We start from the raw sequence: 17,881 nt of genomic DNA, 5'->3' as shown, positions 1-17,881 counted from the left end.
TTTTTTTTTTTTTTTTTCAATGGATTAAAAATGTTAAAAAAGCACTGGGGAGCAACGTTTTTGAGCTTTTATTGACGTTTATCAGCGTTCACCTCTCAGAACCCACTAGTTTGAGGGTTTTTTTACTGCTCAAAAATGGAACCGCCCAAAACTGCTGATATCAGCGTATGTATGCATGGACACTGGATAACATGATGGAGAGTTTAATGATTTTAGAAAAAAACAACATCTACAGCCTAAAACAGCTGCTGTAAAAATGTCCAAAAACGTCCAGTGTGCATGGGGCCTATATGGTGTGACACTGGGTGTTGATGTGAGCAGTTTATTACCCATTAGTACATGTACCTAATTAACATACAAACAACATGGCAGACAGTTGATGAATGACTCCGTGAATGCTTAAAAAGCTTGGGTAAGCCTAAAGGAACACAATACCTAAAGAAACATGTCACAGTTTATTATGTCACTTCTCTGCCCAACAATTTACCATTTCAGTAAAATGTGGTGATCCATTTAAATGTTTCTCCTTCTCAGTAAAGGCAGTATGACATGTTATACTGTTCATTTAACATTACATTTTATTCAATAAAGCTTTTTTTGCCCAAAAAAAAAGCTGGCTTTATTTTATAGATATAAAAAACTTTAGACTACTGAACCGCATTTGTCACTCACGGTAAAGTTTTTTCTGTTTCCTATCACGAGGATGTTGCTGCAGGTTGGAAAGCAAAGATGGAAATAGAATCATTTGGGAATCAGCTTTCACATGGTGCTTTGAGAATAAGTGTGCTGAAAATACCTTACAGACCTCAAGAGATGTCATAACTGATTAGAGAAACCTAACAACTGCCTTTAAATTGCTTGAAAGGCAAGAGTGTTCTTTAAAATGGTTCTAAATTGCTCCAAATCAAGTTATTTTGGAAAAGCAGACTGCAGATTAGAGTCATTTTCCCCCCAAAACTCCAGTGTAGAGTAGCCAGACTATACCAGCCAGCGGGAGACTTCTGGTTGGTGGTGCTGATTACAGACATGGCAGATGCGCCTTACCAAGTTCTAATTACTTTGTAATCCGATGAAGCCAAAACATTCCAGTTCCGTTTTGGAAAATCAGAACAGAGCCTTACTGGGAATCAAACTTAAAACCAGAAGACAATAGCATATGTCATTGTCCACCACAGCAGTTCTCAATCTTTTGCTTACTTTTTGTCTAAAGAAACCCATAAACGACATATTCAAATAAAAATAAACTCTCAAATAAGATAAAATCTTATTTGAGAGTTTATGTCAACCTTTTACTCTCCAATTGCATTTTATTATAAAATTCTGATATACCTAAAATTAACTATTATTTCATTACATAATTAATCAAAGGGTTATAATTTAAAAGAAAAACATGTTTTCTTTTAGTCTTCATTAGTAAATATATTGCTAATATTTAATAAATAAAAACTATGGTTTTTAAATAGTACACCAGATGCAGTTCCGTGCACTTGTTTTCTGCACTAAAAATGCGTGCACAGTGTTTTCCATGTATTCCAACGGCTCTAGTTCACACCAATGCAGTCAGTTCCAATCAGTTTCCGGTCAATTCCTGCACCGGAATCTGACTGGAACTGATTGCACTGGTGTGAACTAGAGTCATTGTAATACATGGAAAATACTGTGCATGCATTTTTAGGGTCAGTTCACACCACAAAAATGCACTCCGGATACGTTCCGGATCAGTATTTGCTTACAGTTCACACCACACGCAGTTCCAAGGCATTTTTAAACAATTTGCTAGGTTCCAGTACAGTTCTGTGCAGAAAAAATGCAGCACAGTGGTGTAGTGGTTAGCACTATCACCTAGCAGTAAAAAGGGCCGCTGGTTTGAATCCCAACCACGATACTACCTGCCTGGAGTTTGCATGTTCTCCCTGTGCCTGCATGGGTTTCTTCCGGGTACTCCGGGTCCCTCCCACACTCCAAAGACATGCAGGTAGGTTAATTGGCTTCTGTCCCAAACTGGCCCTGGTATATGAATGGGGACCTTGGATTGTGGGCTCCTTGAGGGTAGGGACTGATGTGAGTGTGCAATGTACAGGGATAGGGACAACTAGTGAGTGTCTACAATTGTCCCTATCCCTGTACATTGCACATTCACATCAGCCCCTACCCTCAAGGAGCCCACATTCCAAATCAACCAGACTGCTGGTTGGAAGCTAAACAGTGGGGACCTTGAGTGGAGAGTGGACAAGTCTTGCTTTTGGCTGCTGGTGACGGCTGGGTTACATTTTTAGGTTCTTTTTGGGGCTTTTCCTTGTAGCTTTTTAACACCTTTTTCTGACACCTTTTAAACTTTGACGCTTTTTTTTTTCTTTGCTTCCTTCAGCCTACTAATTAAGGGGAGTGGTTAATTGGTCACAGGTGCTTGAAGCCTATATAACTTTGTGTAGAACTCACTGTGAGCCTGCTCATCTTTGAGCTTGCTGGAACTCCATCCAAGTGGAACTGGTCTAAGTGGTGAGTTGAAAAGCAGAAGTTATAACAGGGGCCATAGTACTTGTGTAGTGTGAGTACCTGACTGTTGTCTGAGTAGTGTGTGTGGATCGCTAGTACTTGTGTATTGTGCACGTAGTTCCGCGAGTGCACATAGGTCTGCGAGTGCACGTAGTTCTGCGAGTGGTCTGCGAGTGCACGTAGGTCTGCGAGTGGTCTGCGAGTGCACGTAGGTCTGCGAGTGGTCTGCGAGTGCACGTAGGTCTGCGAATGGTCTGTGTATTGTCTTCAGTATTAGTGTCAGGAAGCTAGTTGTTAGGTAATTTGGACAGGGTATAATCCCCAATCCTCATTAAATAGGTACGATTCCCGGCGGGTGTGGAGAGGCTACATCTTGCGGCATATATGCATTCCTTGATCATCCAATCGAGGGTGAATACTGCTGTGCAAAATGTTGTTTCCCTGGAAGACTAGGTTCTGAATCTGGGGAAGCAACTGTCAGCACTGAGAAGTCCCTCCATACTAAAGGAGAGCCAGGAACGTACACGGCAGGCAGTAGAAGAGAGTAAATGGGTGACAGTCAGGAAGGGTAGAGGGGGAAGTGCCAGGGAGGCCAATCCAGGGCTGGAGCATCCCAATAAGTATGCTCCATTGAGTGACATTGGTGACACCAGTCAGGGACCAGCACTGCTGGAGCTGAGGGACTCTCCTAGCTGTCGGGGGAAGAACTCCTCCAGTGAGAGTGGGGGGGGGGGGGGGGGGAGCAAAGGGAAAGGAAAAAGAAAGATTCTGGTGGTAGTTGACTCAATTCTTAGGACAGAGAGGCCAATCTGTAACAAAGACCTGAAGCGCTGAACAGTATGTTGTCTACCGGGCGCTCAGTTTCAGCACATCACGGATCTGGTGGACAGATTACTGGGAGGGGCTGGGGAAGACCAAGCTGTCATGGTGCACGGTGGCACTAAATGACAAAGTCAGAGGCAGATGAAGTGTCCTAAAGAACGATTTTAGGGACTTGGGAGCTAAATTGAGGAAAAGGGCCTGCAAGGTAGTATTCTCAGGAATACTACCGGTACATCAAGCCACACCAGAAAGGCAGAGGGAGATTAGGGAAGTAACCAAGTGGCTGAAGAGCTGGTGTAGTAAGGAGGGGTTTGGGTTCCTGGAGGACTGGGGTGACTTCTCAATTGATAACCAGTACTACAGAAGTAACAGACTGCACCTAAATGAGGAGGGTGCAGATCAGCTGGGAATAAAGATGGCCAAAAAGTTAGAGGGGTTTTTAAACTAGGTGATGAGGGGGAGGGTCCAGAGGTAGAGATAATCAGCGCGGAACATATTCCAGAGGGTAGTATTGGGGGCATTATTGGTAGGTTGACCAAAACACATAAACCCAAGCCAAGAGGATAATATGCGACCAGTCTAAACTACGTGGCATGTTCACTCATGCCAGGAGCCTGGCGGACAAGTTGGGTGAACTAGAGATACTGTTGTACAAAGAGGATTTGGATTTTGTAGGAATTTCACAGACCTGGTTTAACAGCTCTCATGATTGGCTGGCAAACATTCAAGGGTAGAGAGGGTAAAAAAGGGGGAAGGGTATGTCTATATATCAAGAACAATGTACAAGTGAATGTGAGAGATGACATCACTAAGGGAGCTAGGGAGGAGGTGGAGTCCTTATGGGTAGAGCTCCAAAAGGATGAAGCGAAGGGGAAAATAATACTGGGAGTATGCTATAGGCCCCCTAACCTGAGGGAGGAAGGGGAAACAGATTCCCTATCACAATTTGGATTAGCAGCAAGGATGGCAAGTGTTATCATAATGGTGGGTTTTAACTATCCAGACATAGACTGGGTGGAGGGAACCGTGCATTCATCTAAGGCTCACCAATTCCTAAATGTCTTGCAGGACAATTTTATGGGTCAGATGGTAGACGCACCGACTAGAAATAGACCTGTTCACGGATGTGGAAATATGCGGCAATTTAGGTAACAGCCAATTGGCTTCAGTATAAATCACACAAATAGGAGACATAAGTGGAATAATAAGACATTGAATTTCAAAAGAGCCAACTTCCCTAAACTATGAACCTTGCTAGAAAGCATCAATTGGGATAAAATCTTAGGAACAAAGAACACAGAAGAGAGATGGGTTATCTTTAATATTTAAAAAAGGGCCCAAAATACATCCCTGGGAATTACAGACCAGTTAGCCTAGCATCAATAGTATGTAGTATAAGGGAATATACACAAGATTTTAGTAATGAGAACGGTATCATTAGCAGTAATCGGCATGGATTCATGAAGATTCGTTTTTGCCAAACCTATCTAATAACCTTCTATGAGGAGGTGAGTTGCCAGCTAGATAAAAGGAAGGCGCTTAGACGTGGTGTATCTGGATTTTGCAAAAGCATTAGACACAATTACAAAATAAGGTCTGTTGGAATGGTGAGTACATGGATTGAAAACTGTCTACAAGGGCAAGTTCAGAGGGTGGTGATAAATGGGGAGTACTCGGAATGGTCAGGGGTGAGTAGTGGGGCCCCCCAGGGTTCTGTGCTCGGACCAATCCTATTAAATTTTTTCATAAACGACCTGGAGGATGGGGTAAACAGTTCAATCTCTGTATTTGCGGACAATACTAAGCTAAGCAGAGCAATACCTTCTCCGCAGGATGTGGAAACCTTGCAAAAAGATCTGAACAAATTAATGGGGTGGGCAACTACATGGCAAATGAGGTTCAATGTATAAAAATGTAAAATAATGCATTTGGGTGGCAAAAATATGAGTGCAATCTATACACAGGGGGGGGGGAGAACTTCTAGGGGAATCTAGGATGGAAGAGGACCTGGGGTCCTAGTAGATGATAGGTTTAGCAATGCCAAGCTGCTGCTAACAAAGAAAACAGAATATTGGCATGCAATAAAAAGGGAATCAACTCCAGAGATAAAATAATTCTCCCGCTTTACAAGACTTTGGTCCGGCCACACCTACAGCATGCTGTCCAGTTTTGGGCACCAGTCCTCAGGAAGGATATACTGGAAATGGAGCGAGTACAAAGAAGGACAACAAAACTAAGGGTCTGGAGGATATTAGTTATGAGGGAAAGTTGCGAGCACTGAACTTCTCTCTGGAGAAGAGACGCTTGAGAGGGGATATGATTTCAATATACAAATACCCTACTTGTGACCCCACAATAGGGATAAAACTTTTTCGCAGCAGGGAGTTTAACAAGACTCATGGCCACACATTAAAATTAGAAGAAAATAGATTTAACCTTAAACTACGTAGAGGGTTCTTTACTGTAAGAGCGGCAAGGATGTGGAATTCCCTTCCACAAGCAGTGGTCTCAGCGGGGAGCATTGATAGTTTCAAAAAAACTATTAGATAAGCACCTGAACAACCACAACATACAGGGATATACAATGTAATACTGACATATAATCACACGCATAGGTTGGACTTGATGGACTTGTGTCTTTTCAACCGCAACTACTATGTAACCCCAGTGTCTACTTGTGCTGCGTTGAGGATAAAATCAACCATCTGTCTTTGTACCACCATGAAACATCTAATATACTCCAACTAATTAAACAATAGGTTTTGTCCTATAGTTTTATAATACTGCCTAAGAGAAAGTGGTTCCATTTAAAACACAAAATTGGAACAGAGAGCTAAGCATTAAAAGGTATACCTGTTTTAACATCAAAATTGGCTATTGATTCTAACCACCTAAAGTTCACTAGACCAAATAAAAATAAAATATATTGCAGCTTACCAGTCCTTAAACACTTCCTGCCCAGCCTATAGAAGAATGACTGCCGGGAGGTGGTTCAGTTATCCTGACTGGGCGTCATATGACATCCAGCAGGATAACAGCCGCCGTGCATCGCGGTGATCAGTGGTGTGGTGTGTCATTCTGACACACCACTACACTGACCTTGGCAAAGAGCCTCTTAAGGAGGCTCTTTACCATGTGATTAGCCATGTCCAATCACAATGTAAACAGAAAGAGCAGTTCGACAGACGTGACTAGAGAGCAAATCGGCAGCTCTCCTGACGGGGGGGGGGCTGTGCTGATTGTTTATCATATCAGTGCCATCACATCAGTGCCAACTCATTGGTGCTACCTTATCAGTGTCCAATAGTGCAGCCTCATCCATGCCCAACCGCAAAGGAGAAAACATTTATTTACAAAATGTTATGACAGAAACAAAAACTTTAAAAAAAAAAATTCTTTTGTCTTTTTTTATTTGTTGCACAAAAAATAAAAATGCCAGCAGTGATAAAATACCATCAAAAGAAAGCTCTATTTGTGGGAACAAAATGTTAAAAAGATTGTTTGGGTACAGTGTAACATGACTCCGCAATTGTCATTCAAAGTGCGACAGTGCTGAAAGCTTAAAATTGGCTTTGGCAGGAAGGAACAAGTGCCTCGTATTGAAGTGGTTAAAAATGGTGGCTGAATTTGTTTTCAATTGTTAGGCTACATTTTTTTTATTTTTTTTTAGCATATACAGAAAATACAGAAAATACCTGTTGATCTTGCCAGAAATACAGTTTCCAGTTGAGGGATAACCAAGTAACAATTAAGGGCCTAAAAAAGAAAAAAAAAAAACAATGCAGCCACTACATGCGAGAACTGGTAAACTGAATATATTTAATTTTTGTTCTTGGGTTTAGACACGCTTTAAAACGGAAAAGTATTGTATATTTTAGGAGGCTATATATTTTCAGCCATTATTACGGTGTTTATCTTCTAGTTTTAATATGACTTTCCTATTTTTACAAGTTTGATTTTCTATTGTTGGTTGTTGTATTAATAGTAGAGATTTGTAGATTAGTCAATGGAGGCAAGGTAGATTAGCAAATACAAAAAGGGTAGATTTACTAAAGGTAAATGGGCTGGTCACTTAGTCTAGTAAATAAGAAGCTCTGCTGACTCCTATCACCCAGTCATGTGCAAGCAGAAAAAAAAATGTTTTAACCACTTCAGCCCCAGAAGTTTTTACCCCTTTCCTGACCAGACCACTTTTTACAATTTGGCACTGCGTTGCTTTAGCTGGTAATTGCATTGTCATGCAATGCTGTACCCAAACTAAATGTGCGTCTTTTTTAAACCACAAATAGAGCTTCCTTTTGGTGCTATTTGATCATCTCCGCATTTTGTATTTGTGCTATACACATAAAAAGAGCGACAATTTAAAAAATATATATATTTTTTTAATTTTTGCTATAATAAATATCCCCAAAAATGTTTTTGAAAAACAAATTTCTTCATCAGATTAGGCCAATATATACTCTTCTACATATTTTTGGTTAAAAAAATAAATAAATAAAAAAAAATAAAAAAAATCGCAAGAAGCGTATATTGATTGGTTTGTGCAAAAGTTATATTGTCTACAAACTATGGGAAAGATTTAGGGCATTTTTTTTTTTTTTTTTTTTTTTTTTACTAGTAATGGCAGTGAGCTACGATTTTTAGCAGTATTGCGGTGGACAGATCGGACACTTTTGACACATTTTTTAAGACCATTGACATTTATACAGCGATCAGTGCTATAAAAATGCACTGATTACTGTGTAGATGACACTGGTAGAGAAGGGGTTAACACAAGGGGGTAATCAAGGGGTTAAATGTGTTCTCTCAGTGTGTTCTAACTGTATGGGGATAGGACTGCGTAGGAGAGAAGACCTTTACCTACTTACTAGGAACAAAGAGTCTCCTCTACTCTGACAGGACAGGGATTATAATTACACACAAAAATCCCCATGCTGGTGTTCGTGCACGCAATCACCCGTGGCCATGCGCGCACCCTCTGGCAGCTGTTAAAGGAACCCCGGATATATACAGGGTTTCGCACAGCGGTGCCACTGTGCCACAGTATATGTATGCGAGGTGGTCAGGAACCGGTTAAAATGGTAAGTATTGATAAGATTTGCATTAGGCTGAGATTGCTGTCTGGGTTCACATCTGTGTCCTTTTTTAGTGCATTTTACATATTTTCATTATTCTGTTACATTTTCTTCAAACAGCGCACAAATGTGAAGGGGCTCATTGGATTCAATGTATGTTTACATTGAATCCAACATTTTACATTGACACATGCGTTTTTGTGCATTCCAAAAACAACATAAGAACGGTGTGAATCAGGCCTTTTTTTGCATGTATATTTACAAAAAGTGTCTGTGCATTACCTTTAAACATTAATCGTCATCAATGACAAATACAACCATATCAGGGATACATGTTACAAATTAAGAACCATCACTGTGCCTGCTGTCAGAATACAATAGCACAGTAAGGAGGATTCTTCCATCCACCTCGTTTGTGTGGATGGGGTAATAAATTCATTTTTTTTCAATCATCCCTCTGGCTGATGAAAAAATAAAATAATAATCCGTGTATGGCTAGCCTAAGGACAGAGGGCCGGTAGAAGACACCCACCATTGTTGAACATTATAGCTTCTTCTCTCCAACTCAGCCGACAACTCAACTTGGTAAACATGCTGTAAAAGTCTGTAATCTTTTCTCTCTAGAAATAGGAAACATGCTTCAATCGCGAAGCTGTAGCTTGAGGTTGGCATGTTGCGGTCCTTAAAGAGTAACATTTCCCCCTTGAGTGATCCATGTACATTGCATGTTGTTGCCGATTCCTACCTTTTGTTATTCTGAAAAAATGAATGTGCTTTCCTGGGCTATGCCATTGTGGATATCTAGGTATGTATTACTGTTGGGTAATGTGCCTTTAAATAATGAAATTATTCTTTTTGTAAAGATTGTTTTCACTTTTGTTTTTCCTTTGTATATACTTTGTACTATGCAGCTGTCTTTGCATGTGACGGGAGGTGTGAACATTTAAGGGACGACACACGCTGCCAGACCACCGAGCTACCCGGATGCCGGGACTACTCTCCAATGCAAGCATATTGGATGAAAAAATAAAACCCTTTCTTTCTACCTGGGCATACATGTGGATGGCCACGTTTGATTTGAGGACATCTAGAGGAGCTGCTATAGTCCATTGATCCTTTGATTTTCTAAATTTAATCTGGTCTGATACCAATCCTTCGTATGCTATGGATGAATCGTGCACCGTGAATCAATAGTGGGCTTACACGAGAAATTGAGGACTCCTTATCTATCTTTTGGACACATAATGGGGTGTCCTTATACATACAAGCCCTAATGACCTTCTGTGGTTGACTTGTATTTGGTGGGGTTCCATTGATGTTCCAGTGCCTGCCCAGGGAGCTATTGTGCTAGAGCTACTCTGCATTGAATATAAAGACCTACCTTCTTTTCTGGTGTACAAATATACACAGTGAATTCTATCAGCACTATGTTTTTAATTATTCAAATGCATACATATTGCATGAACTCTTAACATTGTTATCTAATAAATTGTATAATTTTATAGTACAAATTGTTGTTGTTTATTCTGTGTGAGGCCTGTACTGTCTGAAATAGTTATTTTCTTTTTTCCAAACATATACATCACAGATGGTGGCCATGAGTGGCACAATAGTATATGTACCTGAAGAAATCCCTGTGTGTTTGTGTCCATGTGGCAAAGTGATAATTATGAAACCACTCCCATTAGACTCAATCAGCTGCAGCACCTGCATGGCACTAATGAGGAAAGCTTCTGGGCCTGCATTCCTTTAGACATGATTTCCTACTGGAAGTATCTCACAAAATTTTTATTTTTTTGTTGCAAGGGATTCCTGAAATCTGGCTTGTATCTTAGTGCAGACTTCTGGTAAAATCAGTGAGCCAATCACACAAGCAGGAAATGCTGTTTCTGGGGGGCATTCTGTACAAAACACCTATAGGTAACCATATTGCATTGCATTTTCAGAAAATGACAGTGGAAAGGTCATTTTTAATAACATTCATTTACAATACGACTTGTGTCGCAATTGTATAGGCATTATTTTAACTTTTTTGATACTTTTTTTTACCCCCATGAAAGTGGAGTTACCCATTAAAGCCCTGACAAGCATCTTCTAAACAACACACCCAAATTGTGCAATAAAAAGCACATGTAACAGTATGAACCGCTTTTCCACCAAAAGAAATTTACAAAGGCTACACTTTGTCATGTAATTTTGCTGCTTGGTAGTTCAGGAAATGTGTCAGGGTTCCATTTTCTGGAATAAAACATTGAAACCTGCAACTGCTACTAAAATGCACTGCAGTGCTTAAATCTTTTTTTTTTTTATTTATTTTTTTTTTTTTTTGGGGGGGAATCAAGTATGGGTGGCCCTTGGTAGACATAATGTGGCCTCTTGAAGATTAATTCCACTCAGTTCAGTCCACTGTTTTATTTGGATTGGACATGCCTGATGTGAAGGATGCATTGAACAATTAAATACTTGAAAAAGTAGTAGAATAAACAATACCGCAATAGGTCTAATGTATATAAGATATTCCTGAAATTATTTCATTTAGTACAAATAATTTTTAGTATTTGCCTTGCAAAACTCTAATAAAACTCAGCAGCTGAATGTCATAAATGAGACACGCCTCAGAAAAAGCCATGTCCTTCAGAAAAATATATAAATATATACATACTGTATACACCCAAACATCTTAAAAAAAGGGAACATAACTTATGGAATTATGTGAAGTGCTGTTAGGCAATGAAAAAATTTTTTTTAAAGGCTGCAGAAAGGCTGTGGCTAGTTTTGATATGTGATTTAATATATTTTATACATACTAATTAAAGCATTACCTTATGAAAAAAAATTTAAAATTATTGATCATAAATACAAAATTCTGTACCTGCAATTTGTTAATTGAAAAATTGTTTAAATATTACGTGTAACAATACAGACATAAAATAAAAACAATAAATTATAACAAAATAACTAACATTAAATATTTTGCCTTACATTCATTTTTACTTCACTCCATATGCATGCATCTTTCATAGTTTAGCGTGCCAGAGATAATTTCTAAAGATCCAGCTACATATTTTCTGAATATAATATTTTTTATATAAGTGAAACAAAAAAGAAGAACTTGCCACTTAATGATCGTAGTGTGTTTTACTAAGCTGAGTAATATTGTTTATGCTTAGCATCATAATTTCAATATAATGTAGGCAGATAGCGGATGTCTCATATACAAAGAGAAGACCAGCACATTTTTTTCCTATTAAGAAATGTAGATATCTAAATTCATGGAAGAACGAAAGACATGGTAATGGGTCTTTTGTTTTTCATTCCCTTCATCAACCTAGACTGTTACACAATTATTTCTTAGGAGGGGATCAGAGTAATTTATTATAATAATGGTTTTGTCATCTTACTCCCAGAAATGACCAGTCAAATGCAATATGTACGTGTGTCTGTCTTATTTAAATCCGTGTGTTGCACAAGAACACGTTTTTAAGAAGGAAACAACTATCCTAACAGTATGTAGCTTGATTCTGGATAAAATTAGAACACAGTAAACCCATGCCAATGCGGAAAGACTATATCTATTCTTTACAGATTTCTTCCTTGTTTCTTCCAGTGTAGGAGCATGATGAGTTTTAAACGACTTGTCCTCTTTTGTGTGTATACAATATGGTACAAACATTTCTGGGTTTGAGTCTGATTTTTCTTGCATCCTTTTTGTTCTCATACAAAAATTTCTGATCATGAAATATTTACGAAACCTCTAACCGTTTCCTGAATAAATGCAGTCTGTAGGTAGCACAGTTCGTGCTAATAAGTATGAGGGAACATTCAATTCATCTCAAAAATGTGCAGATTTATAAAACATTAAGAATTATACTTTTCATTTAGTAATTTTATTTCTTTTAAATGACAGTTGAAATCTGATTGGTTGCTATGAACAAGAGCAACATTTTATTTTAGTTTCTATACTTCAGTTTTTATTTATGTGTTCTATTTATGACAAAATGCAGAGAAGTACATTCATCTGTATTAAATAGTTTAGGACCACATGTTTTAGTGAAAATGTATAAAATATATTTAAGACACAATTTCCTCGGGTGATTTTTTATAATTAACCACATTTGTCTTTTGGGCTCTGTTATGTATAAAAGATGATAGGACAGTGACGTTACAGTGCAGAGTTATTAAGCCGATCAAAGTCCTATGGGGTTTAAATAAGGACAACAGTAAAAGATCATACCGTATACAATATTAAACCAAACCCTTAAGCAGTGAAAGATTCAGCAGATTTAGGCATTATCCAAATCTATTTTTATGTTACTTGACATGTAATTGCAATGTTAAACTGCAGTACATTAGGAATGGCCTGACCTGTAAATAGTGAATGTGCAAGCACAATCATGATGTCCATATTGCTGCAATCCTGTTCAAATCTCAAAGTTTTCTCTAGTGCTTGTATCAAATAGCTTTTAAAGAAATGAATAGCATGCTTCAAATAGTTAGCAGCAGACCTGAAGACAAATGTATCCATTTATAGAGAGGTGGAAAAGGAAGTAGTGTACAACTGAGACAACCTTGCAATAAATGATCAGTTTGTTTTGTAAAATGACCCCTCTGCTGGAAAATGTAGCTCAGCACTTGTCCAGGATATGCCATTGACCATTTTTAGGATTTCTTCACACCAATATGTGGTTGCAAATTGTTTTTACCTTTTATCTGTTAATTCCTTATTTTTACTAGTGCCCTAGAGCACGCTCCTATTACTCCACCCATTCCGTGAGACCCCCGTTTTGTGGCACGTAATTACGAGTGGCCACAGGAATCGATGGAAAGTTCCTGTGCCCTGTTCTGCACTCCAAATAAGGAATTTACAGGTAAGTCAAAATTCCCTTATTAAAGTAAAGTAAAAGGACACTGGGCAGTCAAAGACCATGGGATGCCCCCAAGAAATAAATTGGCAACAACATAGCAAACATGACCACAACAGGCCCACAAAAACAAAAAGGTAAAAACCCCAAAAATACTCAGATGACCGGCTTGAAACATTTAACAGACAAACCTTTCAGCAGTTAAAGCCTGAAAATGTACCTGGTAAAACATGTACAAATGTGGGAACAGAGGACCCCTAATGGACAAAAGAGGCAGATTGTCCTCTATGAGAGCCTGCAGTTTGGACAATAAGGGACTTGGTCTATCGAATAATAGCCATAGCATTTCCTTGGTGTGTTTTGGAGTGGCAGGCAGGAATGTATCCTCATTGAGGTAGAAAGAAGAAACCACCCTGTGTAGAAAAGAAGGTCTTGGACTCAAGGCTGCATTGTCCCTGTGTAGTACAAGAAACAGCTCCATACAAGAAAGGGACACTAGCTCAGAAGCAAGACATAATGGTTACTAGGAAGGTTATTTTACATGTGATGTCTTCCAATGAGGATAGCTCCGATTGGCTCAATGGGGGGAGTCTCTGGACTACAGAGAGCACCAAGTTTTGATTTCAAGGTGACACTGGAGAATAATTAGGGGGATAATTATGAGCTACTAACTGAAGTAATGGTTTGATTAAGGACTGTAAAGAAAGGTTTATGGAAAAAGACAGAAATCTGTACTTCCACTGTACTGAGAGGCAGACACTGGTCAAGACCAGAATGAAGAACGACCAATATACAAACAAAGCATTCCCTTTGACTCACATGTTTGTCCTAGCACAGGCAATGTTAGATCTTGCAGCAAAAAGAGTTTCTTTATCTGAGCAAGATGACTGAATAATATTTACCCCTATCCTTTAGGACCTACGTTTCAGCAGCCATGCCACTAAAGCCAACAAATGCAGGGTGGAATAGGGGGCCTAGAGCTAAGAAAAATTTGGATTCGTAAAATCAGGACAGCTTGACTTCTGGTAGACTGGCACAAATGGCAATAAAAGTACCCCACTCAGAGGAGTGGGAGCAACCCTTCATTAGGGAGAAGGACTTCTGGGCTTCTAAGCTAGGTAAACTTAGTTTGCTAGGGCTTGTGACAAAAAGAAGTGTTAAGCCTTTATTTTGAAAGTTGACACCTAGCAGAGCAAAAGGGGCTCTTTTCACTAAGCACAAGTGGTAGTCATGGGAGTAACTGACTTTCTTATGGGATAGGAGCACCTTTGCCTTAGTGACTTCTTTGCTGATCACCTCAAGTACATGTACATGAGGCGATCAGCAAGCGGTTAAGAGTGCCTAATTAATATGAATATATAATGCCACTGATAGTTAAAGAGGTTGTAAATCCTTATATATACCCAGTGAAGTGACTGACCTCAGATGATAAACAGATGAAAGAAATACTTCCATATAATTTGTACCTGTTTATCTTCTCTACATCCAAAGTCCAGAACTAATAAAGTTTGTCTGAGCGATCAGAAAAAGGGGGCGTAGAGCTTAAGTTACACTTTGCAGTGAGGAGAGCTCTGAGAGCTGACTGGAGGGAAGGGTACGGAAAGAAAGGGAAAGGGAGGGACACCCCCTGCCCTCCATTTAAACAGCACACAGGAACAGAGCTGAGGCTATCAGCAGGAGATCTTTCACCTGGTCACTTTTTTTTCTTGGTGTCAATAAAACTTATCAGAAGCGATTCATGCAGATGGGAGAGGAACAAAGCAGCAGACAGAAAGGACTATAAAAAGGAAATATGCTTTGTTCATATTTCATACCTGAGGTTTACAAGCACTTTAAATGTATTAGGCTGCTGACACAAAGGTCTTTATTACATGGATAACTAATGCGGTATTTAAAATATCAAGCAAATACAGAGTTTTGCCCATTGGGACTTTAGATTAAGCACCACACAGTCCGTAATAAAAACATAGTATAGATTGAATGTGCCAGCAATAGGACTGGGAAAATGTCAAAATGCCAAACAGTTGGCTCAAATATACAAATCCTTTACATAATTACATGCAGTCTTCTCATAATTCATAGTAGGTGTGTCATAGCATCTATGGTGATCAACCATGTTTCGTGAGTTCAGGGGTTGATGCATAGACATGATCTATAAAGCAAAATAGTAACAAGAAATAACGTAGTAAAGAACATGGAAATATGTCAAATAAATTGAGTGGTGGGAATCACACTGGGGGATCCATACTCACAAAGATGCACGATGCTGCATGCCAAAAATCGCACCAGTGGGTGCTGGAGACGTCTCATCCGGGAGCTGTGGGTAAAGGATCCAATGATGGGCCAGCAGAGTAAAAACAGGCAAGTGGAAAACAGGCAAACAAAACTGTCCAGCATGGCCTGTCAGGATGGCGGCTAGAAAGAAGAGTGTATGGAAAAAATGATGTGCACTACTGAATTAAAAATTAATGGGGAGGTAAAAATTGGTGAAAAAAATTCAAAGTATGATAGAGTGGCCAGAATCAGACACATGGTACAATTGGGAATAGTACAAACTGACCTGCACTGCTGAGTTAAATGAGAATCCACATGTGAGAATAAGCATAAGTGTTATCTAGTATAAAGTGCAACTTGGTGAAGCAGTGACACCAGTGCCTGGGAATACCCCAATATGCAAGTTCAAAACAGGGTTAAAAAGTAAAAAAAAGTGTAAAAAATAAAGATTTCCGATTACCAAATTCAAAAAATGCTAACCAAAAATTGTGTATGTCCAACCATCTGGGAGGCATTGCATAGACTGGTGTTTGAGCCTTCCCATTTATAGCTCCCAAGACCCATCAAAGGATCCCTCCCAACACCAGGGAGAGGGTGGGACAGATGGAAACTCCCTTTTCTTTAAAATATCAAGGGTTAACAGTCAAGCAATGCATGAGATAATTGGTGCTTTGACTGCTTTTAAAATTATATTGCAACACAATGTGCTGGATGAAGCGGTGGGTAGAAGGGGGAAGCGGCTTGTCTGTCAAAAGGAGCAAAGCATTGAGTCGCTATTTTATTTTTATTTGTGCAGGCAGTTCACGATCAATCTATATTGAGGAGGACCTTTTTCTTTAATAAAAGAACTTGTCAAAAACTGTATGCCGTTTTTATTTACACTAAACATTTTTTTGGCGAATGAGTAGGGTTACTATTTACCCCATACTCATTCACATAGGGGAGGGGTGGGATCTGGAGGCTCCCTTGTTAAAGAGATTCTGATAAGTCACCCCACAACCACTGGGCCAGGGCTGTGAGAAAGAGGCCCTTGTCTTCACCAACATGGGGAGATGCTTTACCTGGGGTGCTTCCTCCCTGGCAAAGCATTCCCCCATGTTGAAAGCATGTGGCCTGGTATGGTTCAGGAGAAGAGGGCTGCACGCTCACTCCCCACCCCACCATCCCTTTCCTGGCCTGATGGGCTGCATGCTTGGATACGCATCTAGTATGGATTTTAGGGGGCACCTCGCATACTTTTGTCATGACAACCCCCCACAAAATTGGGGGGAAGCTGCATGCAGTTTTGTTTTGCTGTTGTTGCTATTGTTTTCATTCTGCAAGGATGAGTCACTGGTTGTTGGGATGTTGACACCAGCTCCTTAACAACCAGCAGCTCTGAGGTGAACTTTCACATTTAGCAGCCGGTCTGTGATAAACAAATACAAAAACACACGTTAAATACCACAAAAATGAACTCATGGGGTATTTAACTTGTGCTTTTTTTTTGACTTGGGCATGCATAGTTTCAAATTAGGTAAGGTTGAATAAAGATAATAGTCCATCCAGTTCAACCTGTGTAGGTGCACATCTGTCAGTGTCCATAATCATTTCCCATATCCCAGTATGTTGTGTTGTTTTTTTTTTTTATTGTATTTTTATTACATTATTACAAAGGAAAGGTTACAGAACGTTTGAGTTCCAAGAATAAAACAAATGTTGAAAAAAAAAAACACAGAAGAGATGTCCACAAAGGCAGAACACAGGGGTGAACTGCCCATCTCAATATACAGCGTATACATCAACTCATATGCATAACAAAGAAAATTACAGAGGTCATACATGCAAGGCAAAGCTGATTTAGGGTATACAAGTATGGTTAGGAAACTCTGAGGGGTGCCAATTTAATGTATACCTGGGAGGGATGGGAGGGGAGGAGGACCCTGTAAATGAAGTCATAGAGTGAAACAGGAATACTTCAGAACTCAATGGATGACAATTGCGTTCCATATTCCGAACTGTCCCAAGGCTCCCAGATTTTGTCAAATTGGGGAATGGTATCATGTAGTGGCCATCAAATATTCCATTCTGCGAATCTCAGCAATAAGCTGGAGAAGTCTGGACCATGGAGGGGAGGCGCTGGATAGCCAGCATAAAGGGATAAGTCTCTTAGCTGCAAGGAGGACGTAAGAAATTAGCCAGTTCCTTTTTTTAGTAATACCTGAGAAAGGGAGGCCTAATAAGTAATGTAGTGGATCAAGCAGTAGAGAAACCTCTACCACTTTCTGTATTAGTAACATCACTTCATGCCAGAAGGGTTGTATCAGAGCACACATGCCAAAAAATATGAAATAAAGAACCCAAGGCCAGCCC

General features: G+C 39.5%; 1 protein-coding gene across 2 annotated transcripts in view; it reads right to left on the bottom strand.

Annotated features, from left to right (window-relative positions):
- Nucleotides 1-17,881, bottom strand: part of PCBD2 (pterin-4 alpha-carbinolamine dehydratase 2) — a 342,895-nt gene that overhangs the window by 212,631 nt on the left and 112,383 nt on the right. Inside the window, exon 3 of one of the 2 annotated variants that reach the window (XM_077473972.1) lies at nucleotides 7,014-7,074. The exons of the other annotated variant lie outside the window; for it this stretch is intronic. Within the exon in view, the coding sequence (XP_077330098.1) occupies nucleotides 7,014-7,074 (61 nt within the window). The remainder of the gene's footprint in view (nucleotides 1-7,013; nucleotides 7,075-17,881) is intronic. 2 annotated transcript variants of the gene reach the window in all.

This window comes from Lithobates pipiens, unplaced genomic scaffold, assembly GCF_037356315.1.
Source record: "Lithobates pipiens isolate NorthernLeopardFrog02 unplaced genomic scaffold, aLitPip1_a1.2 Scaffold_8, whole genome shotgun sequence".
Lineage (NCBI taxonomy): Eukaryota > Metazoa > Chordata > Amphibia > Anura > Ranidae > Lithobates > Lithobates pipiens.
This window is presented reverse-complemented; position numbering and strand designations above follow the sequence as displayed.